The following is a 25,233-nucleotide window of genomic DNA, read 5'->3' on the forward strand; positions in this document are numbered from 1 at the left end:
TTTATTATGAGTCTTTTTTCTTTTTTCTGTTACTTTATTTCTTATTTTTATTTCTTATTATTCTTTTTTTTGTTTTGCAATTCAATATACATCAGACATGTCAGAATGTGGAAACAGAAATAATGGACTCGACCACATCTTGGTCATAGGGACTGGCCAGGAGGAGCAATATAGAACAGAGAGGTCCAGACCAGGCTAGGGTTGACTAGACTGGAGTAGAGAAGACCACCAGACCAGTGTTCAAGTCCTGTGGTCAAAATCCTGAAAAAGGGGTTTCTTCCTTGTCATACCACTGAGGATGAGTCCACATCTTCTGATCTGCAAAAGAACCCAGAAAATATAATAAAATAAAATATATGAAACATTACTTTTATTTAAAATAATTTTGAGGGTATTAAGTGGAATACAGCTGGGTTGGATGAGAAAGGTCTACAACAAAGAGGTCTTCCTCACTGGCCTGTACATACATATATATATAAGATCAGCAACAATTTAGATTCAAATGAATATGGTACTCAATTTAGATGCATCAGAATTTTGTATGGTGTTTTCCATAAAAATCCGTGGGGGGTGATTATAATAAAAAATAAGCAACAAGAATGATTCCGGTAATTTTGGAATCATTCTTGTTGCTTATTTTTGTATATTTTTGTATATAAACCTCACCAAGTTAAATATTTAAACCACCTGATGAATGACTGTAACTCGAAAATTTAAAGAAATTAACAGCCATGAAACGATCGTAGTGTTATATTAATTATATATCTTTTTAATAATTTTGTTATATATTTAAATAATATAAATTAAATAATCTTATGTATTGGCTTAAGTTTTTCATTGTATGATTTGCCTAATAGTGGTTTTATCTCTAATTTAATATAATATAATATTTTACTATAAAATTGGATTCAATCCTAAATCTGATTTTTCCCTGTAAGTTTGGATTTATTCCCTAATATTTATTATTAATTTATATATATATATATATATATATAAAATTAGAGATAAAACCACTATTAGGAAAATCAAACAGTGAAAAACATAAACCAATACATAGAAATAAAATTAATTAATATAATATACAAAATATATAAAATATAAAATTCAAAATTTAAATTATTCAAATTTAAAGTTAAAATTTTAAAAAATTATTTAAATTATTAATTTAAACTTATAAATTTTTATATAAATATATATATACTCTTTTACTTGTTTCAGTCATTTGACTGCGGCCATGCTGGAGCACCGCCTTTAGTTGAGCAAATCGACCCTGGGACTTAAGCTTTGTAAGCCTAGTACTTATTCTATCGGTCTCTTTTGCCGAACCGCTAAGTGATGGGCCGAACTGTTAGAAGAATTCTTCTAACGCTATATATTTCATTATTTTTATTATTATTATTTTAATTTTTTTTTAATAAATATAACTATCAAAAAGTATTAAAAAGTTTAATATAAGATAATGAGTAAAACCACATATATATATATCATCATCATCATCATCATTTAACGTCCGTTTTCCGTATAGAAGTACTGGGAGTGATTTATTTGCCAGTGGCATGTAAAAAGCACCCACGATACTCATGGAGTGGTTGGCGTTAGGAAAGGCATCTAGCTGTAGAAACACTGCCAGATCAGACTGGTGCAGCCTCCTGACTCCCCAAACCCCAGTCGAACCGTCCAACCCAAGCTAGCATGGAAAACAGACGTTAAACGATGATGATGATGATGAAGAACCCTTCAATGCAGCGTGCTCCAGTATGGTCAAAGTCCAATTACTGAAACAAGTAGAAGATGGAAAAAAATAAACGGATCGTTTCGGTTTGAACGGCAGCTTTTAACATAATTTCTAGGTAACTAAAAAATTTTAAACTTCGTATACTGGTAGAATGTGTTTATAAAACATCTTTTTCTCTTGGCTTTATTGAGAAAATTCTATAGTTTGTAAGATATTTGTTGTTTTCTTCTTCTTCAATTTCTGCAATTTCAACCAATCAATGACGTCTATTGAGGTGAAAAAAAACATTCTGTGCCGTATGAATATGTCCCTCATTTAAGAAACAGATTGGGTTTATTTACATTTCTGAAGAAAAAAAAGATACCCTTCCCCCTAATTCTAACCCTAAATCAGATAGAAATGCAATAGATCGATACTAGGGTCATAATTATGGGTGACAATTTCATATGACACCGTTAGAAAAAACTGCCGTTCAAACCGAAAAGATCCCTGAATAAACAAATAATAAATGACTAGAAAACCCCTGCAGAGGAGAAGAGAAAATGCCAAGTTACCTGTCCTTAATGTTCCCTTGTGTACTAAACTCCACCTGGGGGCTGCCTGAGCTACTACCAGTCGATGTCTTCCGAGAACAGTTACCCTGACTGCCACCTGTGACCATAGCTGTTGCGGCAGAAGTTGCTGCTCCTGTTGGGTCGCAACTGCCCATTGTAGCGCTGCACACTGGCTCCTCGCTGTCACACTCCACGTTGGCACTGTTGCTGTTGGTGGCACCCTCTTTACTGGACGAAGATGATGTGGGTTTGAAAGAATTCTTCAGGAACGACAGGCCCCATGGTAGACCTGCATCAGAGTGTGGAAATAGAACCCGGATATATTATTAAAGCTACTGGTTGGGTTATGTATTTCTTTACTACCCACAAGGGGCTAAACACAGAGGGGACAAACAAAGACAGACAAACGGATTAAGTCGATTATATCGACCTCAGTGCGTAACTGGTACTTAATTTATCGACCCCGAAAGGATGAAAGGCAAAGTCGACCTCGGCGGAATTTGAACTCAGAACGTAACGGCAGACGAAATACAGCTACACATTTCACCCGGTGTGCTAACGCTTCTGCCAGCTCGCCGCCTTCTGGTTGGGTTAAGTGGAATGGCGGTGGAGGTGGGGATAGGAATAAAAATTAGTTGGGTAAGGAGAGGCACAAGTGTTTTATAGGGATTCGGAAGAGGACGAGAGAGGTAAGAAGGAAAGATAAAGAAAAAACAAAGAAAAAAAGAAAAGAGTAAACAGAAATAAAAAAAAATGGAAAGAGAAAAAGGGAAGAGAAAAAGGAAAAGAAAAGAAACAATTCAAAGAAAGGGGCCAAAAGAATTAAGAGGAGACATAGTGGAGACCCTAACGAAGAGAGTAATTAGTTATATACGAATAAATGTTTCTTTATTACCCACAAGGGGCTAAACATAGAGGGGACAAACAAGGACAGACAAACAAATTAAGTCGATTACATCGACCCCAGTGTGTAACTGGTACTTAATTTATCGACCCCGAAAGGATGAAAGGCAAAGTCGACCTCGGTGGAATTTGAACTCAGAACGTAACGACAGACGAAATACCTATCTCTTTATTACCCACAAGGGGCTAAACATAGAGGGGACAAACAATGACAGACATAGGTATTAAGTCGATTACATCGATCCCAGTGCGTAACTGGTACTTAATTTATCAACCTCAAAAGGATGAAAGGCAAAGTCGACCTCGGCGGAATTTGAACTCAGAACATAACGGCAGACGAAATACGGCTACGCATTTCGCCCGGCGTGCTAACGACTCTGCCAGCTCGCCGCTTATTATATACAAATAAAATATGTAAAAATGAAAAGCATTTTAAAAAAAAAAATGAAAGAGAGAAAAAGGTGTCACATACTTGAATCCTTTCCTTTGCCTGGTGGTGAGGTTGAGGAATCTGTAGTCCTGTTGTTGGTGGGGTCACCGTCACTGAAACGGTGGAAATAAATTCAAATGAGAAAATAAAAAATAATTAGTCATTGCTGTCTATCTCCCTCCTGCTATATTCCATTCTTAACATTCCCCTACATCCCTATCATTCTCCATACCCTCAAATCTACCATAGCCGCCGCCGCCAACTGGCACTTAATTTATCGACCTCGAAAGAATGAAAGGCAAAGTCGACTTCGGTGGAATTTGAACTCAGAACATAAAGACAGATGAAATACGGCTACGCATTTAGGCACATTGGATAATGTAGTCCAAGATATACTGTCTGAATTAAAAACAAAATGGTTGCAGTTAGAATACATTCTATCTTAAGTCTGCTGGATCAGGACTGACCCAGGGCTAAACAACAACAACAAGAAGCTTACCTCACAGATGGTTTCTGAGCCACCAATGAACCACCACTCGTGCCTTCTGAGGGACCAATTTGGGGTATATTGTTCTCCATGTTGGGTGCATCACAGACTGAAATGTTAACTGATCCTTCCCCATTGTCATGAACCCGAGAAACTTCTGAAAAAGAAAAACAAAAAAAAACAGAAAAAAAAAATGAAAAGAAATGCCTTTCATAAAGTTCTCTCAAACATATATACCGTAAATCTTCGAGTAAAGTCCACTCTTGAGTATAATACGCAAGTAAGTGAATAGAAACGAAAATGATATTCTATGGAGATATGCTGTGACTTCGAAGACCCGACAAATGCAGTGAGTTCATGGCTCGCAGGACGGCCTGCTGTGCTAACCTTGGATCATAGAGTGACCCCCTGTTCTTGAGGATTCAAAGACCCGACAAATGAAGTGAGTTCATGCTCGCAGGACAGCCTGCTCTGCTAACCTTGGATCGTAGAGTGACCCGCTGTTCTTGAGGATTCGAAGACCCGACAAATGGAGTTCATGCTGGCAGGATGGCCTGCTGTGCTAACCTTGGATCGTAGAGTGACCCACTGTTCTTGAGAAGATCTATTGAGTCAAGTTCGTTAAGACACCTGTGCTGGTGACATGTAAAAGCACTGTTCGAGCGTGGCAGCTACTAGCGTCACCCCAACTGGCATCCGTGTCAGTGACACGTAAAAGCACCAACCGATCGTGGCCATTTGCCAGCCTGCTCTGGCTCCTGTGCTGGCGGCACGTAGAAAAGCACCCACTACACTCACGGAGTGGTTGGCGTTAGGAAGGGCATCCAGCTGTAGAAACACTGCCAGATCAGACTGGAGCCTGGTGCAGCCTCCATGGCTTACCAGACCCCGGTCGAACCGTCCAATCCATGCTAGCATGGAAAACAGACGTTAGATGATGAAATTGAAAATCCATACAACCCACAGTACTATAAACTAAGGTTGATGTGGATCTAAACAACTATTAAGGAAAAACACAGCAGGTAATGTAGTCTCAGATACATCATCATAATCATCTTAAGCAAAAGACAAGATGGTCACAGCTGGAACACTTTGGATTACATGTCTGCTGGAGTGCGATTGACCTGGATCTAAATAACTATTAGGGAAGGATATATTAGATCAGTGGTTCTCAACCATTTTTTGCCAATGTACCCCTTAGGTTCTTCTTTTATTTGGATGGTCACCCCTAGCCAATTAATGCTTAACCCTTTAGTATTTAAACCGGCCATATCCGGCCAAAAGAATTCTGCCTGTTTTATGTTCCAACTGTCCAGATCTGGTCTCTCACACCAACCCTACAATATCGTTTTAAAAATTAACAGCTACCTCATCAAAATCTCAAAGCTACAAGATAATGCCTGATTTGGATAAAAAAGGATTAGTTTTGGCAGAATAATGCAAACACTAAAGGGTTAAAAAATCCTATTATATTTTTATGATTAAATATTAGGAATTGTTTTAAAAAATACTTAAATATTTTGGGCATTTTAGAAGAATGACCAATTTCTAATATACAAATTTTAACAACAAAAGCTTATATGGACTCGCAAGGGCCACATAGACCCTGGTTGAGACCCACTGTATTAGATAATGTTGAATGAGATGCACCGTGTCTGAATGTATGACCGGATGGAATACCATTGATTACAGAACTATAATGTGAAGTCTGACTAGGTACTAAGCAACAAGAACATTAGCAAAAATACCTACGTAAAAAGCACCGTCCCAACGTGGCCGATGCCAGCACCGCCTTGACTGGCTTCTGTGCTGATGACACGTAAAAAGCACCATCCGAACGTGGCCGATGCCAGTGTTGCCTCGACTGGCTTCTGTGCCGGAGACACGTAAAAAGCACCATCCGAACGTGGCCGATGCCAGTGTTGCCTCGACTGGCTTCTGTGCCGGAGACACGTAAAAGCACCATCCGAACGTGGCCGATGCCAGTGTTGCCTCGACTGGCTTCTGTGCCGGAGACACGTAAAAAGCACCATCCGAACGTTGCCGATGCCAGTGTTGCCTTGACTGGCTTCTGTGCCGGAGACACGTAAAAGCACCATCCGAACGTGGCCGATGCCAGTGTTGCCTCGACTGGCTTCTGTGCCGGAGACACGTAAAAAGCACCATCCGAACGTGGCCGATGCCAGTGTTGCCTCGACTGCTTCTGTGCCGGAGACACGTAAAAAGCACCATCCGAACGTGGCCGATGCCAGTGTTGCCTCGACTGGCTTCTGTGCCGGAGACACGTAAAAAGCACCATCCGAACGTGGCCGATGCCAGTGTTGCCTTGACTGGCTTCTGTGCTGATGACACGTAAAAAGCACCATCCGAACGTGGCCGATGCCAGTGTTGCCTCGACTGGCTTCTGTGCCGGAGACACGTAAAAAGCACCATCCGAACGTGGCCGATGCCAGTGTTGCCTCGACTGCTTCTGTGCCGGAGACACGTAAAAAGCACCATCCGAACGTGGCCGATGCCAGTGTTGCCTCGACTGGCTTCTGTGCTGATGACACGTAAAAAGCACCATCCGAACGTGGCCGATGCCAGTGTTGCCTCGACTGGCTTCTGTGCCGGAGACACGTAAAAAGCACCATCCGAACGTGGCCGATGCCAGTGTTGCCTCGACTGGCTTCTGTGCCGGAGACACGTAAAAAGCACCATCCGAACGTGGCCGATGCCAGTGTTGCCTTGACTGGCTTCTGTGCCGGAGACACGTAAAAAGCACCATCCGAACGTGGCCGATGCCAGTGTTGCCTCGACTGGCTTCTGTGCCGGAGACACGTAAAAAGCAACCATCCGAACGTGGCCGATGCCAGTGTTGCCTTGCCTCGACTGGCTTCTGTGCCGGTGACACGTAAAAGCACCATCCGAACGTGGCCGATGCCAGTGTTGCCTCGACTGGCTTCTGTGCCGGTGACACGTAAAAAGCACCATCCGAACGTGGCCGATGCCAGTGTTGCCTTGACTGGCTTCTGTGCCGGTGACACGTAAAAAGCACCATCCGAACGTGGCCGATGCCAGTGTTGCCTCGACTGGCTTCTGTGCCGGTGACACGTAAAAAGCACCATCCGAACGTGGCCGATGCCAGTGTTGCATTGACTGGCTTCTGTTGGTGGCACGTAAAAAGCACCATCCGAACGTGGCCGATGCCAGTGTTGCCTCGACTGGCTTCTGTGCCGGTGACACGTAAAAAGCACCATCCGAACGTGGCCAATGCCAGCGCTGCCTTGACTGGCTTCTGTTGGTGGCACGTAAAAAGCACCATCCGAATGTGGCCGATGCCAGTGCCGCCTTGACTGGCTTCTGTGCCGGTGACACGTAAAAAGCAGCAACCGATCATGTTCACTGCCAGCCTCCCCTGGCACCTGTGGTGGTGGCACGTAAAAAGCACTAACCGATCATGGTCACTGCCAGCCTCCCCTGGCACCTGTGGTGGTGGCACGTAAAAAGCACCATCCGAATGTGGTCGATGCCAGCACCGCCTTGACTGGCTTCTGTGTCAGTGGCACATAAAAAAAACAACCGATCGTGGCCGTTGCCAGCCTCCCCTAGCACTTGTGCCAGTGGCACGTAAAAAGCACCCACTACACTCACAGAGTGGTTGGCATTAGGAAGGGCATCCAGCTGTAGGAAATCCTGCCAAATCAGACTGGAGCCTGGTGCAGCCTCCTGGCTTCCCAGACCCCGGTCGAACCGTCCAACCCATGCCAGCATGGAAAACAGACGCTAAACGATGATGAAGGCGTTAGGAAGGGCATCCAGCTGTAGAAACACTGCCAGATCAGACTGGAGCCTGGTGCAGCCTCCTGGCTTCCCAGACCCCAGTCGAACTGTCCAACCCATGCCAGCATGGAAAATAGACGTTAAACGATGATGAAGGCGTTAGGAAAGGCATCCAGCTGTAGAAACACTGCCAGATCAGACTGGAGCCTGGTGCAGCCTCCTGGCTTCCCAGACCCCGGTCGAACCGTCCAACCCATGCCAGCATGGAAAATAGACGTTAAACGATGATGAAGGCGTTAGGAAAGGCATCCAGCTGTAGAAACACTGCCAGATCAGACTGGAGCCTGGTGCAGCCTCCTGGCTTCCCAGATCCCCGGTCGAACCGTCCAACCCATGCCAGCATGGAAAACAGACGCTAAACGATGATGAAGGTGTTAGGAAGGGCATCCAGCTGTAGAAACACTGCCAGATCAGACTGGAGCCTGGTGCAGCCTCCTGGCTTCCCAGACCCCGGTCGAACCGTCCACCCATGCCAGCATGGAAAACAGACGCTAACGATGATGAAGGCGTTAGGAAAGGCATCCAGCTGTAGAAACACTGCCAGATCAGACTGGAGCCTGGTGCAGCCTCCTGGCTTCCCAGATCCCCGGTCGAACCGTCCAACCCATGCCAGCATGGAAAACAGACGCTAAACGATGATGAAGGTGTTAGGAAGGGCATCCAGCTGTAGAACACTGCCAGATCAGACTGGAGCCTGGTGCAGCCTCCTGGCTTCCCAGATCCCCGGTCGAACCACCGTCCAACCCATGCCAGCATGGAAAATAGACGTTAAACGATGATGAAGGTGTTAGGAAGGGCATCCAGCTGTAGAAACACTGCCAGATCAGACTGGCCTGGTGCAGCCTCCTGGCTTCCCAGACCCCGGTCGAACCGTCCAACCCATGCCAGCATGGAAAATAGACGTTAAACGATGATGAAGGTGTTAGGAAGGCATCCAGCTGTAGAAACACTGCCAGATCAGACTGGAGCCTGGTGCAGCCTCCTGGCTTCCCAGACCCCGGTCGAACTGTCCAACCCATGCCAGCATGGAAAATAGACGTTAAACGATGATGAAGGCGTTAGGAAAGGCATCCAGCTGTAGAAACACTGCCAGATCAGACTGGAGCCTGGTGCAGCCTCCTGGCTTCCCAGACCCCGGTCGAACCGTCCAACCCATGCCAGCATGGAAAATAGACGTTAAACGATGATGAAGGCGTTAGGAAAGGCATCCAGCTGTAGAAACACTGCCAGATCAGACTGGAGCCTGGTGCAGCCTCCTGGCTTCCCAGGCCCCAGTCGAACTGTCCAACCCATGCCAGCATGGAAAATAGACGTTAAACGATGATGAAGGTGTTAGGAAGGGCATCCAGCTGTAGAAACACTGCCAGATCAGACTGGAGCCTGGTGCAGCCTCCTGGCTTCCCAGGCCCCAGTCGAACTGTCCAACCCATGCCAGCATGGAAAATAGACGTTAAACGATGATGAAGGTGTTAGGAAGGGCATCCAGCTGTAGAAACACTGCCAGATCAGACTGGAGCCTGGTGCAGCCTCCTGGCTTCCCAGGCCCCAGTCGAACTGTCCAACCCATGCCAGCATGGAAAATAGACGTTAAACGATGATGAAGGTGTTAGGAAAGGCATCCAGCTGTAGAAACACTGCCAGATCAGACTGGAGCCTGGTGCAGCCTCCTGGCTTCCCAGACCCCGGTCGAACTGTCCAACCCATGCCAGCATGGAAAATAGACGTTAAACGATGATGAAGGTGTTAGGAAAGGCATCCAGCTGTAGAAACACTGCCAGATCAGACTGGAGCCTGGTGCAGCCTCCTGGCTTCCCAGACCCCGGTCGAACTGTCCAACCCATGCCAGCATGGAAAATAGACGTTAAACGATGATGAAGGTGTTAGGAAAGGCATCCAGCTGTAGAAACACTGCCAGATCAGACTGGAGCCTGGTGCAGCCTCCTGGCTTCCCAGACCCCGGTCGAACCGTCCAACCCATGCCAGCATGGAAAACAGACGCTAAACGATGATGAAGGCGTTAGGAAGGCATCCAGCTGTAAAACACTGCCAGATCAGACTGGAGCCTGGTGCAGCCTCCTGGCTTCCCAGGCCCCAGTCGAACTGTCCAACCCATGCCAGCATGGAAAATAGACGTTAAACGATGATGAAGGTGTTAGGAAAGGCATCCAGCTGTAGAAACACTGCCAGATCAGACTGGAGCCTGGTGCAGCCTCCTGGCTTCCCAGACCCCGGTCGAACCGTCCAACCCATGCCAGCATGGAAAACAGACGCTAAACGATGATGAAGGCGTTAGGAAGGGCATCCAGCTGTAGAAACACTGCCAGATCAGACTGGAGCCTGGTGCAGCCTCCTGGCTTCCCAGGCCCCAGTCGAACTGTCCAACCCATGCCAGCATGGAAAATAGACGTTAAACGATGATGAAGGTGTTAGGAAAGGCATCCAGCTGTAGAAACACTGCCAGATCAGACTGGAGCCTGGTGCAGCCTCCTGGCTTCCCAGACCCCGGTCGAACCGTCCAACCCATGCCAGCATGGAAAACAGACGCTAAACGATGATGAAGGCGTTAGGAAGGGCATCCAGCTGTAGAAACACTGCCAGATCAGACTGGCCTGGTGCAGCCTCCTGGCTTCCCAGGCCCCAGTCGAACTGTCCAACCCATGCCAGCATGGAAATAGATTTAAACGTTAAACGATGATGAAGGTGTTAGGAAAGGCATCCAGCTGTAGAAACACTGCCAGATCAGACTGGAGCCTGGTGCAGCCTCCTGGCTTCCCAGACCCCGGTCGAACTGTCCAACCCATGCCAGCATGGAAAATAGACGTTAAACGATGATGAAGGTGTTAGGAAGGGCATCCAGCTGTAGAAACACTGCCAGATCAGACTGGAGCCTGGTGCAGCCTCCTGGCTTCCCAGACCCCGGTCGAACCGTCCAACCCATGCCAGCATGGAAAATAGACGTTAAACGATGATGAAGGTGTTAGGAAGGGCATCCAGCTGTAGAACAACTGCCAGATCAGACTGGAGCCTGGTGCAGCCTCCTGGCTTCCCAGACCCCGGTCGAACCGTCCAACCCATGCCAGCATGGAAAATAGACGCTAAACGATGATGAAGGTGTTAGGAAGGGCATCCAGCTGTAGAAACACTGCCAGATCAGACTGGAGCCTGGTGCAGCCTCCTGGCTTCCCAGACCCCGGTCGAACTGTCCAACCCATGCCAGCATGGAAAATAGACGTTAAACGATGATGAAGGTGTTAGGAGGGCATCCAGCTGTAGAAACACTGCCAGATCAGACTGGAGCCTGGTGCAGCCTCCTGGCTTCCCAGACCCCGGTCGAACCGTCCAACCCATGCCAGCATGGAAAATAGACGCTAAACGATGATGAAGGTGTTAGGAAGGGCATCCAGCTGTAGAAACACTGCCAGATCAGACTGGAGCCTGGTGCAGCCTCCTGGCTTCCCAGGCCCCAGTCGAACTGTCCAACCCATGCCAGCATGGAAAATAGACGTTAAACGATGATGAAGGTGTTAGGAAAGGCATCCAGCTGTAGAAACACTGCCAGATCAGACTGGAGCCTGGTGCAGCCTCCTGGCTTCCCAGACCCCGTCGAACTGTCCAACCCATGCCAGCATGGAAAATAGACGTTAAACGATGATGAAGGTGTTAGGAAGGGCATCCAGCTGTAGAAACACTGCCAGATCAGACTGGAGCCTGGTGCAGCCTCCTGGCTTCCCAGGCCCCAGTCGAACTGTCCAACCCATGCCAGCATGGAAAATAGACGTTAAACGATGATGAAGGTGTTAGGAAGGCATCCGCTGTAGAAACACTGCCAGATCAGACTGGAGCCTGGTGCAGCCTCCTGGCTTCCCAGATCCCCGGTCGAACCGTCCAACCCATGCCAGCATGGAAAACAGACGCTAAACGATGATGAAGGTGTTAGGAAGGGCATCCAGCTGTAGAAACACTGCCAGATCAGACTGGAGCCTGGTGCAGCCTCCTGGCTTCCCAGACCCCGGTCGAACTGTCCAACCCATGCCAGCATGGAAAACAGACGCTAAACGATGATGAAGGCGTTAGGAAGGGCATCCAGCTGTAGAAACACTGCCAGATCAGACTGGAGCCTGGTGCAGCCTCCTGGCTTCCCAGACCCCAGTCGAACTGTCCAACCCATGCCAGCATGGAAAATAGACGTTAAACGATGATGAAGGTGTTAGGAAGGGCATCCAGCTGTAGAAACACTGCCAGATCAGACTGGAGCCTGGTGCAGCCTCCTGGCTTCCCAGACCCCGGTCGAACTGTCCAACCCATGCCAGCATGGAAAATAGACGTTAAACGATGATGAAGGTGTTAGGAAGGGCATCCAGCTGTAGAAACACTGCCAGATCAGACTGGAGCCTGGTGCAGCCTCCTGGCTTCCCAGACCCCGGTCGAACCGTCCAACCCATGCCAGCATGGAAAATAGACGCTAAACGATGATGAAGTGTTAGGAAGGGCATCCAGCTGTAGAAACACTGCCAGATCAGACTGGAGCCTGGTGCAGCCTCCTGGCTTCCCAGGCCCCAGTCGAACTGTCCAACCCATGCCAGCATGGAAAATAGACGTTAAACGATGATGAAGGTGTTAGGAAAGGCATCCAGCTGTAGAAACACTGCCAGATCAGACTGGAGCCTGGTGCAGCCTCCTGGCTTCCCAGACCCCGGTCGAACTGTCCAACCCATGCCAGCATGGAAAATAGACGTTAAACGATGATGAAGGTGTTAGGAAGGGCATCCAGCTGTAGAAACACTGCCAGATCAGACTGGAGCCTGGTGCAGCCTCCTGGCTTCCCAGACCCCGGTCGAACTGTCCAACCCATGCCAGCATGGAAAATAGACGTTAAACGATGATGAAGGTGTTAGGAAGGGCATCCAGCTGTAGAAACACTGCCAGATCAGACTGGAGCCTGGTGCAGCCTCCTGGCTTCCCAGACCCCGGTCGAACCGTCCAACCCATGCCAGCATGGAAAATAGACGCTAAACGATGATGAAGGTGTTAGGAAGGGCATCCAGCTGTAGAAACACTGCCAGATCAGACTGGAGCCTGGTGCAGCCTCCTGGCTTCCCAGACCCCGGTCGAACTGTCCAACCCATGCCAGCATGGAAAATAGACGTTAAACGATGATGAAGGTGTTAGGAAGGGCATCCAGCTGTAGAAACACTGCCAGATCAGACTGGAGCCTGGTGCAGCCTCCTGGCTTCCCAGACCCCGGTCGAACTGTCCAACCCATGCCAGCATGGAAAATAGACGTTAAACGATGATGAAGGTGTTAGGAAAGGCATCCAGCTGTAGAAACACTGCCAGATCAGACTGGAGCCTGGTGCAGCCTCCTGGCTTCCCAGACCCCGGTCGAACTGTCCAACCCATGCCAGCATGGAAAATAGACGTTAAACGATGATGAAGGTGTTAGGAAAGGCATCCAGCTGTAGAAACACTGCCAGATCAGACTGGAGCCTGGTGCAGCCTCCTGGCTTCCCAGACCCCGGTCGAACTGTCCAACCCATGCCAGCATGGAAAATAGACGTTAAACGATGATGAAGGTGTTAGGAAGGGCATCCAGCTGTAGAAACACTGCCAGATCAGACTGGAGCCTGGTGCAGCCTCCTGGCTTCCCAGGCCCCAGTCGAACTGTCCAACCCATGCCAGCATGGAAAATAGACGTTAAACGATGATGAAGGTGTTAGGAAGGGCATCCAGCTGTAGAAACATTGCCAGATAAGACCGGAGCCTGGTGCAGCCTCCTGGCTTCCCAGACCCCGGTCGAACCGTCCAACCCATGCCAGCATGGAAAATAGACGTTAAACGATGATGAAGGTGTTAGGAAGGGCATCCAGCTGTAGAAACACTGCCAGATCAGACTGGAGCCTGGTGCAGCCTCCTGGCTTCCCAGACCCCGGTCGAACTGTCCAACCCATGCCAGCATGGAAAATAGACGTTAAACGATGATGAAGGTGTTAGGAAGGGCATCCAGCTGTAGAAACACTGCCAGATCAGACTGGAGCCTGGTGCAGCCTCCTGGCTTCCCAGACCCCGGTCGAACCGTCCAACCCATGCCAGCATGGAAAATAGACGCTAAACGATGATGATGAAGGTGTTAGGAAGGGCATCCAGCTGTAGAAACACTGCCAGATCAGACTGGAGCCTGGTGCAGCCTCCTGGCTTCCCAGACCCCGGTCGAACTGTCCAACCCATGCCAGCATGGAAAATAGACGCTAAACGATGATGAAGGTGTTAGGAAGGGCATCCAGCTGTAGAAACACTGCCAGATCAGACTGGAGCCTGGTGCAGCCTCCTGGCTTCCCAGACCCCGGTCGAACTGTCCAACCCATGCCAGCATGGAAAATAGACGCTAAACGATGATGAAGGTGTTAGGAAGGGCATCCAGCTGTAGAGAACACTGCCAGATCAGACTGGAGCCTGGTGCAGCCTCCTGGCTTCCCAGACCCCGGTCGAACTGTCCAACCCATGCCAGCATGGAAAATAGACGCTAAACGATGATGAAGGTGTTAGGAAGGGCATCCAGCTGTAGAAACACTGCCAGATCAGACTGGAGCCTGGTGCAGCCTCCTGGCTTCCCAGACCCCGGTCGAACTGTCCAACCCATGCCAGCATGGAAAATAGACGCTAAACGATGATGAAGGTGTTAGGAAGGGCATCCAGCTGTAGAAACACTGCCAAATCAGACTGGAGCCTGGTGCAGCCTCCTGGCTTCCCAGGCCCCGGTCGAACTGTCCAACCCATGCCAGCATGGAAAACAGACGCTAAACGATGATGATGACGATGACGATGACAAAAGAACCAACAATGACAAAGACATCATTATTATCAACAATAGACATAAGAACAAACAGAGATGAAGTGAGAGTAACTCACCAGGGTGCGTAGAGAAGCTAGTGGAGGAACTTTCCGGACTACTGTTACAGCTGTTGGTTGAAGGGGCGGCAGGTGATGTTTTGCAGGACCAGGATGTTGAATCTAATAAAGCCGACGGTGATGATGATGGCACTGCAGTGGGCTGGTCACTGCTCGTGGATGTAGACAAGTTGGCGTTTCTCTCCTGTAGAGATTTCCTCAACGGTTGTACGATGGCGCTGATGGGATTTTTACTTTTTTTCTCTGTGAGAAAAACAAAAACCAAACCATTTTATTTTCTTGGCACTCTTGTAGGACACACAGACACACTAAAGCAGTGTTTCTCAATCGTTCCTTTTACCTACAGATCCCTTTGATTCCCGTTTTACTCGGATGGACCCGCAAAGCCATTCAATGTTTAGAAACCCTGTTATAATTTTTAATTAAATGCTCTTTTACTCTTTAACTTGTTTCAGTCATTTGACTGCGGCCATGCTGGAGCACCGCCTTTAGTCGAGCAAATCGACCCCGGGACTTAGTCTTTGTAAGCCTAGTACGTATTCTATCGGTCCCTTTTGCCGAACCGCTAAGTTACGGGGACATGAACACACCAGCATCGGTTGTCAAGCAATGTTGAGGGAATAAACACAGACACACACACACATATATATATATATACATATACACGACAGGCTTCTTTCAGTTTCCATCTGGCTGTGTGGTAAGTAACTTGCTTACCAACCACATGGTTCCAGAGGTTTCAGTCCCTTTGCGTGGCACCTTGGGCAAGTGTCTTCTACTATAGCCTCGGGCTAACCAAAGCCTTGTGAATGGATTTGGTAGATGGAAAGTGAAAGAAGCCCATCGTACATATGTATATATATATATGTATGTGTGTGAGTGTACATGTTTGTGTGTCTGTGTTTGGCCCATCAACATCACTTGACAACCGATGCTGGTGTGTTTACATCCCTGTAACTTAGCGGTTCAGCAAAAGAGACCGATAGAATAAGTACTGGGCTTACAAAAAGAATAAGTCCTGGGTTCGACTTGCTCGACTAAAGGCGGTGCTCCAGCATGGCCGCAGTCAAATGACTGAAACAAGTGAAAGAGTAAAAGAGTTAAAGAGTAATATGTGCATCTCTGATGATGAACAGGAGCAGTGGGGAAGCATCAGAGCCATGTGTTGCGAGAGATTCTTTGGGCTTTCCGGGAGTAAACAAATAGGAAATAATAGTCGTTATCCAAGGACAAAAATTATGTTACGCAGTGTAATTTGCATAATTGAATTAACGAATGCAAGGATGCACACACCCACACACAAACACACACTTACAAAAGACTTACCAAAGTGTCGTTCTGATCTGGACCTGGACGGTAGCAGCACAGGAGCATCGCGTTCACTCACGTTCATCCGGCCTGTGGTGATCTCGGAGAATCGGGCCTGGATGTGCTCCAGCATCTCCTCCGTCGACGACAGCAACAGCAGGCTCTTCTTCGACCCTTTTTTGCCACTGCTGCGACCCTTGGAAACAGTGTCGGCAGCAGTAGTGGCAGCATTAGTGGTGGTGGCGGAGGCGGCAGAAGAGGAGGAAGGCACAACCTGAGGGGTTGCCTGCGTTGAGGGCTGGGCCTGAAATGCTGCTTGGACTTCTTCCATCCAGATGGAAGATTCTGGAATGTGAAAAGTGGAAAAAAAAAAAAATCAAAAAACACATTGATATAAATAAGATTTAAAATAAACATAGGCGCAGGAGTGGCTGTGTGGTAAGTAGCTTGTTTGCCAACCACATGGTTCCGGGTTCAGTCCCATTGCATGGCACCTTGGGCAAGTGTCTTCTACTATAGCCATGGGCCGACCAAAGCCTTGTGAGTGGATTTGGTAGACGGAAACTGAAAGAAGCCCATCGTATATATGTATATATATATATATATATATATATATGTATATATATATATATGTGTGTGTGTGCATGTGTTTGTCCCCCTAGTATTGCTTGACAACCGATGCTGGTGTGTTTACGTCCCCGTTACTTAGCGGTTCGGCAAAAGAGACCGATAGAATAAGTACTGGGCTTACAAAAAGAATAAGTCCCGGGGTCGAGTTGCTCGACTAAAGGCGGTGCTCCAGCATGGCCACAGTCAAATGACTGAAACAAGTAAAAGAGTAAAAGAGAGAGAGTATACAGATTCAGTTCTACAACATGGCACTTTGGGCAAGGGTCTTCTGCTACAGCCCCAGGCCAAACAAAGTCTTTTGACTGAATTTGATACGCTGAAACTGTGTGAAGCCCATCATTGATATAAATAAGATTTAAAATAAACTAGCAGTATCACCCGGCATTGCTCGGGTTTGTAAGGGAAATAACTATATAAGCATTTTTAGAGATGTAAAGTATAATAGCCATCTCAATATGGCTAACCTCAAAGGGGGGGGGGTGTTACTGTAGCTTTTTACGTTCTGAGATTTAATAATACATTTTTAGAGAGTTACTTCCCTTATATAATAGCAAAAAAATGCATTAAAACTGGGAAAAAATTATGGAAAATTTTTTTGTAAATCGTAGACTCATCGTAGACGCACGCTAATACCCAGAAGGGCTCGATATGAATCACGACTATGATACCTGCTTTTGGTTACACTGCACTGCAAAATGTGGGAGTAGTTAGGAATCTAAATCGTAGGAGACAGACACACAACTTGACTTTTATATATAAAGATATACAGATTCAGTTCTACAACATGGCACTTTGGGCAAGGGTCTTCTGCTACAGCCCCAGGCCAAATAACATCTTTTGACTGAATTTGATGGGCTGAAACTGTGTGAAGCCCATCGTGTGTGTTTGTCTCCCCCACTGCATGACAACCAGTATTGGTTTGTTTACAACCGAGTTTGGTGAAAGAGACCAGTGTTCCAGCTGTGACCATCTTGTCTTTTGCTTAAGATGATTATGATGATGTACCTGAGACTACATTACCTGCTGTGTTTTTCCTTAATAGTTGTCTAGATCCACATCAGCCTTAGTTTACAGTACTGTGGGTTGTATGGATTTTCAATTCCATAGAATATCATTTTCATTTCTATCCACTTACTTGCATATTATACTCAAGGGTGGACTTTACTTGAAGATTTACGGTATATATGTTTGAGAGAACTTTGTGGAAGGTATTTCTTTTCATTTTTTTTTGTTTTTGTTTTTCAGAAGTTTCTCATCATCATCATCATCATCATTGTTCGACCATGGTCGAGACAATGGAATTTACCATGCTACGCCAGACTTCACGGTCCATCATAGCATTACGGAGGTCCTGTTGCTGGATTCCTGTATCCCTGGAGATTACATCAGGGTTGGAGAGTGTGCGCCCTCTGGTATCGCAAGTAGATGGCTTCCAGAGGAGGAGAGTAGAAATTACCTCTTTTTCAGCTCTACAACAATGTCCAGCAAACTGGACTCTCCTACCTTTCACAAGAGATGACACAGGTGGTAGTTTCCCATATATTTGTACTTTGGTTGGATGACACTTCAACGAGAAATTTTGAGCTCTCATAAGGAGGCGAGTGTAGGTTCCATCAAACTGCCTCTCAAGCTTTTTTGATAACACCCAGGTTTCTGAGCCATAGAGTAGAATTGGTTCGACTGGTATCGCGAGCAGATGGCTTCTAGAGGAGGAGAGTAGAAATTACCTCTTTTTCAGCTCTACAACAATGTCCAGCAAACTGGACTCTTCTACCTTTCACAAGAGATGACACAGGTGGTAGTTTCCCATATATTTGCATTTGGGTTGGATGGCGCTTCCACGAGAGATTTTGAGAAGTTTCTCATGTTCATGACAACGGGGAAGGTTCAGTTAACATTTCAGTTTGTGATGCACCCAACATGGAGGTGCATAACATTGGTTGCATAACATCTAACGGATCTTTTCCTTTTGAACGGCAGACAATTTCTAGTTAACTAAGCACTTTTAAACTTCGTATGCTGGTAGAATGTGTCAAAATAAAACATTTTTTTCTCTTGGCTTTCTTGAGAAAATTGTGATTCGTTTGTTTAACGTAGTTTAATTTTTCGAATTTTAACCAATCCTATGCTCTCTTTCGAGCTAAAATCATTTGCTGCATCTAAAACCGAGACAACATCCTGTCACTACCCCTCAACCTCCCCCCTAACACTAACCCTAAATTTTTTTTTTTCTTAATTGTTAAATTAATTTAATTGTTACGCGTGTAAAAAAAAAACTAAAGCAATGGAATTAAATTAATTTAACAATTAAGAAAAAAAAAAATTAGGGTTAATTTGTTTCACTAAACCTTTCGAGGCAGTGACCTAGCATGGATGTGGTCCAATGAACGAAATACATAATAGAACAGAAATGAAAGATAAAAAGAAAAATTAACAGAACTGAAGTACAGGTATGGCAATGTGGTTACAAATAATAATTACCTTTCTTCTTTGTGGCAGATGTGCTGATGGAGGAGAGCTGTGGCCAGCTGTTTTCATCGGGGACAGCACGATCACCAAGTAGCTGGAACAATAGCGTTGTGTCGTCTTGTTCACCTCTGTGATGAGGGGAATGCGGGAGAGAGAGAGAGAGAGAGAGAGTAAGTTGTTGGTCCCCTTTAAGGTCAGGGCTGACTGGGGAGAAGCAGAAAGTCAAACTAATAAATCTAACAAATCAATATTGTTTTTCCAACCATGACCATCCCACCTGATATATAGGCAGATTCTTTATGGCTGCATGCATTTCCTGTTGCCAAACCTTATTTCCAAGCAAAGTAATATTCCTCCATGCACAGACAGACAAGTTCTGGCAGAATACTGGGAATGAATGACACGGCTTGTATGACAGTGTCAATTACTTAGTCATCACATGATCATTATCCTCATCATCGTTTAGTATCCGCTTTCCATGCTAGCATGGGTTGGACGGTCCAACTGGGGTCTGGGAAGCCAGAAGGCTGCACCAGGCCCAGTCTGATCTGGCAATGTTTCTACAGCTGGATACCCTTCTTAACACCAAGCACAACATGAGTGTAGTGGGTGCTTTTACATGCCAGACGAGGCTGGCAAACGGCCACAAATGGATGGTGCTTTTTACGTGCCACCAGCACGGGGGCCAGGTGAGGCTGGCAAACGGCCACGAACGGATGGTGCTTTTTACGTGCCACCAGCACGGGGGCCAGGTGAGGCTGGCAAACGGCCACGAACGGATGGTGCTTTTTACGTGCCACCGGCACGGAGGCCAGTTGGGGCGGCGCTGGCAACGGCCACGTTCGGATGATTCACTTACGTGCCACCAGCACTGGTGTCACAGCTACAATTTCCATTGATGTTGATCGATTTCGATTTTGATTTCAAGACAAAGAGACACACATGCACACACACACACACCCATACCCACAAGCTTCTGTCTACCAAATCCACTCACAAAGTGTTGGTCATCCCACCTTATAAATAGATTTAGTGGAAAACATTTATCCAAGATGCCAGGCAGAGGGACTGAACCAGAGGCCTTATAGTTGGGAAGCAAACTTTCTAATCACACAACCACTCCTGTACTTATATAGGGTGGCCCAAACGTCAACGAGGGGTTGCAATCTTTGATAATTCTTGTGGGGATGCCTTAAAGAGAAGGTTTCTGTCAACAAAATAGAAACGCTGGTGTAACTGAAGGAAAATATCACTAGAGAAATCAGAGAACTGGACCTTGAAACCCTTAAAGCCATCATGGAACATATTTTGGAAAAGGTACAGATGCGTGAAGCTGAAAATGGATACCATTTAAAAGATGTAATTTTTTTAATATGAAATGCAGAGGCATAATGAAAAAGGACAAATGTAAATTAATCTTCATTATCACTTCTATAATGATTTAAAATTTCATACTCCTATTTGTAAAAATAAGGAAGTTATCAAAAATTAAAACCCCTCAGAGACTGTTGGGCCACCCTGTATATACATAAAAGTTGTATTATGATATATAAATAGATAACATTGAGACTTGGGTTCCATTCTCAAGCTGTTCCCTTTTGTAGGTGCTAATATATCTACAATCATTCCTTATCTCCTCAAAGACATACAGCATCTCGAAAGAGTCCAGAAGCTGGCTACCCACATGGTTCATGGTCTCAAAAATTTGTCCTACGAAGAAAGGCTGAGGACGCTCGACCTTTATTCTCTTGAAAAACGCCACCGCCGTGGTGATCTCATTCTCGCCCACAACATCATAAGCGGAAAGTGTAACCTCTCGAAAGAGCTGTTCTTCACTCCTGCCCCAGAGCGTCGGCTGCGGGGTCATTCCGAAAAGCTCTACCTGCGACGATTTCATCTTAATCGAAGGAGAGGAGCTTTCTCCGTCCGGGTTGCGGATCCGTGGAACAAGCTGCCAGACGAGATGGTGAAGATGCCGACGACCACTTTGTTCAAAGCCTCCCTGGACCTCAAGTGGCCTGAACTCTTTACATGAACACCACCCTGTACTTAACTCCATGTCCCCCTACATGGCCTTGCTATTTGCTTTTGAGCCAAATTAACTAACTAACTAACTAACTAACTAACAATGTCAAAAAAGTCTGAATTCCAGAAGATCTGGTTTCAAACAAGATTATCTTGCTGCTGGGGGAACATTCCTAGAGGTCTTGGAATCTACCATTCTGTGGTTTATAACCGGCACTCAATTAGGTGAGTAAACTATCGAGGTACTTACCCATCTGCAGCGTTGGCACCGGTTCGGCTTTTATTCGCTGCTGACACTGTCGTTAAAGACACCACCATTTCGTTATCACCTACATCATTGTCGACAGACCTAGAAGACGAATAAAGGGAGCAAAAGAGGGGTCATCATTTCTTTATTAAGGAACATCAATACCACTTGTAGTAGAGAGAGAGAGAGAGAGAGAGCAAAAGAGAAAGAGACATAATACAGATAGAAGATGCACAGCACATACATACATATATATATACACCGGAGTAAACACATAAATGTGAAACAAGGTGGAAAAAAGAGTACTCGAATACCAGAGTAATATGCTTTATTTAAAGCAGCAGAAAATTCAACAAAAGGTGTTACTCTGAGTTTCATGTTCCTGTTCGTCGGACAGTTTTATTAAAACAGAACATTTGCTCTATTTTAACAAAACTGTCCGACGAACGGAACGTGAAACCCCGAGCAACAGCTTTTGTTGAATTTCTGCTGCTTTTAAATAAAGTATATATATATATATATATATATATATATTATATATATATACATGCATACACATATTGTTTATAACAGTTTCTTTTAGTTTCCATCTATCAAATCTACTCACAAGGCTCTAGTTGACCCAGGGTTATAGAAGACATTTGCCCAAATTGCCACACAGTAGGACTGAATCCCAAGTCATGTGGTTGAGAGCAAACTTCTTACCACACAGCCACACACACACACACACACACGATAGACTATCACAGTTTCAAATTCACTCAGAAGGCATTGATCAGCTTGGGACTGTAATAGGAGACACTTGCCCAGAAGATGCTGTACAGTGAGTCTGAACCCAAAACCAGGTGTGTGCAAAATGAGCTTCTTAACGACTCGGTCCTCGGAGCCAATCCTTCTTCTGAAGGTACGGATCCATTTTGCCGACTTCCCTTACCTACATTGGCACTATCGACAAGAAGCTGTACACCTTGGAGACCTGCTGCAGATGGTGGGTACGGACCTACTCGAGAGCTGTGATTTGTTACGGGCCCGGATTTTCCAGGGCCACCGAGAGCGCATTGGACGCCGCCCGAGACGTGGTGCTCTACAGGTACCATATCCGTATCTCCGGACGAGCCGATTCCACGGACGCGGTCCTTTACGAAGAAGAGAGAACTCTTCCCGCGGCTCCCGGCAACGTCTCTGGGCTCGCTTCTGTTGCCACTGCTTCGCCCGACCGCCGGCTTCGACGACGGACGCGCTGCTAGGTAAAATGGGGAACCTGGAGAAAGCAAAAAAAATAAGGTGGGGGAACAGGGCAGTTGATTGGATGATCAATCAAACTGCAATCGGTCAGTTGGCGGTTTCAATACTCACATAGTTTCTTCATCGATGTCATTCTCATCATTACTGTAAGTGTGGCTCTCGTACGCTGTCTCATCTGTGGTGTCATCCAGCTCCTCAATCTCACTGAGCCCCTGACAAAAAGAGAAAAAAAGAAATAAATAAGATAGCAACAGGGCAATTCTTTTACCTGTTTTACCTTTTACTGTTTTTTTTTCTTTAAAGACTGGTGTTTACTCTATTAGCTTCTTTTCTAGAACTGCTAAGTTACAGGGACATAAACACACCAACACCACTTGCAAAGCAATGGCAGGACACAACACACACACACACACTTATAATTTTCCCTCCTGAAGAAGGAAGCTGGTATTACAGTAATATCTCTATGCATCTGCATAGAAAAAAGAAATAAATAAGATAGCAACAGGGCAATTTTTTACCTGTTTTACCTTTTACTGTATTTTTTTATTTAAAGACTGGTGCTTACTCTATTAGCCTCTTTTCTAGAACTGCTAAGTTACAAGGATATAAACACACCAACACCACTTGCAAAGTAATGGTAGGACACAAACACACACACATATAATTTCCCCTCCTGAAGAAGGAAGCTGGTATTACAGTAATATCTTAATGCATCTGCATATCCATGATTTCCATCTGTTAATTATGAGCATTACAAGTAGTGAGACTGAACCAGAGACCATATACTTGGGAACGAAACCACTTGCCAGATACAAACACACACAAGTAGCTATCGAGTTTATAAACAGAAACAGCTGTCGAGTTTATAAACAGAAACAGCTGTCGAGTTTATGAACAGAAACAGCTGTCAAGTTTAAAAACTACGCATTCTTCCTTTAGGTTTCTGTAAATTTTATGCTCCCTGCAAAAGAAAATTTTTTTGTTAATGTATAAATAATATATGAAAGTATTAAACCGCTTCTCCCTAGAGTGAAGGCGGGAGAGATATGTGGCGATATACATCTGGAAAATCCTGGAGGGTCTTGTCCCAAACTTTGGCATTCAAAGTTACCCCAACCGCAGAACGGGGCACCACTGCATGGTGCCAAGGATTCCAACATCACCATCAAAATACAGGTCCAGATACTGCAACAGCTTGGGTTTCAGAAGACCACAGCTCTTTAAACATCCTCCCTAAATGCCTGAGAGACTTGCATGGTGTGGATGTGAGTTTCTTTAAAACTAAACTGGATCTCTTCTTGTCGGGGGTCCCAGATGAACCTACCTCACGACAGGAGACACAGATGCCGGCAGCGGCATCGAACTCCCTTGTTGACCAAGTGCCACGTATCAGAGGTGGATTCTCATATTAGTGTAGCTCATTCAGCGGTAGTGCCCCAGCATGGCCGCGGCCTTTGGGCTAAAACATTTTTAAGGATTTAAGGATATGTACATATACTTATATCTATGTATACAAATGTACATATACTTATATCTATGTAAACACATATCTAAATTATAACAATATGCATATAAGTATATACATATATACATAGGCGCAGGAGTGGCTGTGTGGTAAGTAGCTTGCTAACCAACCACATGGTTCCGGGTTCAGTCCCACTGCGTGGCATCTTGGGCAAGTGTCTTCTGCTATAGCCCCGGGCCGACCAATGCCTTGTGAGTGGATTTGGTAGACGGAAACTGAAAGAACCCCGTCGTATATATGTATATATATATATATGTATGTGTGTGTGTTTGTGTGTCTGTCCCCCTAGCATTGCTTGACAACCGATGCTGGTGTGTTTACGTCCCCGTCACTTAGCAGTTCGGCAAAAGAGACCGATAGAATAAGTACTGGGCTTACAAAGAATAAGTCCTGGGGTCGATTTGCTCGATTAAAGGCAGTGCTCCAGCATGGCCGCAGTCAAATGACTGAAACAAGTAAAAGAGTAAAGAGTATACTTATATCTATGTAAATATATATCTAAATTATAACAATATGCATATAAGTATATACATATATGAATATATACAGGCACAGGCGTGGCTGTGTGGTAATGAGCTTGCTTCCCAATCACATGGTTCTGGGTTCAGTCCCACTGCGTGGCACCTTGGACAAGTATCTTCTACTACAGCCTCAGGCTGATCAAAGCCTTGCAAGTGGATTTGGTAGATGGAAACTGAAAGAAGCCTAAGGCGGCGAGCTGGCAGAATAGTTAGCATGCCGGGCGAAATGTGTAGCCGTATTTCATCTGCCGTTACGTTCTGAGTTCAAATTCCGCCGAGGTCGACTTTGCCTTTCATCCTTTCGGGGTCGATAAATTAAGTACCAGTTACGCACTGGGGTCGATGTAATCGACTTAATCCCCTTGTCTGTTCTTCTTTGTCCCCTCTGTGTTTAGCCCCTTGTGGGCAATAAAGAAATAAGAAACT

General features: G+C 45.8%; 1 protein-coding gene across 2 annotated transcripts in view; it reads right to left on the reverse strand.

Moving 5' to 3' along the window:
• Window positions 1-25,233, reverse strand: part of LOC115226655 (E3 ubiquitin-protein ligase TRIM37) — a 49,775-nt gene continuing 24,542 nt past the window's right edge. For both annotated transcript variants that reach the window (XM_036515483.1, XM_029797668.2), the window contains 9 exons: window positions 22,873-22,973; window positions 21,520-21,618; window positions 19,257-19,372; window positions 16,164-16,490; window positions 14,838-15,080; window positions 4,122-4,266; window positions 3,665-3,735; window positions 2,290-2,578; window positions 1-318 (listed from right to left, as the gene is read on the reverse strand). In XM_036515483.1, the coding sequence (XP_036371376.1) occupies window positions 285-318; window positions 2,290-2,578; window positions 3,665-3,735; window positions 4,122-4,266; window positions 14,838-15,080; window positions 16,164-16,490; window positions 19,257-19,372; window positions 21,520-21,618; window positions 22,873-22,973 (1,425 nt within the window). In that variant the 3' untranslated portion in view covers window positions 1-284. The remainder of the gene's footprint in view (window positions 319-2,289; window positions 2,579-3,664; window positions 3,736-4,121; window positions 4,267-14,837; window positions 15,081-16,163; window positions 16,491-19,256; window positions 19,373-21,519; window positions 21,619-22,872; window positions 22,974-25,233) is intronic.

The sequence above is a fragment of the Octopus sinensis genome, linkage group LG30 (genome assembly GCF_006345805.1).
Source record: "Octopus sinensis linkage group LG30, ASM634580v1, whole genome shotgun sequence".
NCBI lineage: Eukaryota > Metazoa > Mollusca > Cephalopoda > Octopoda > Octopodidae > Octopus > Octopus sinensis.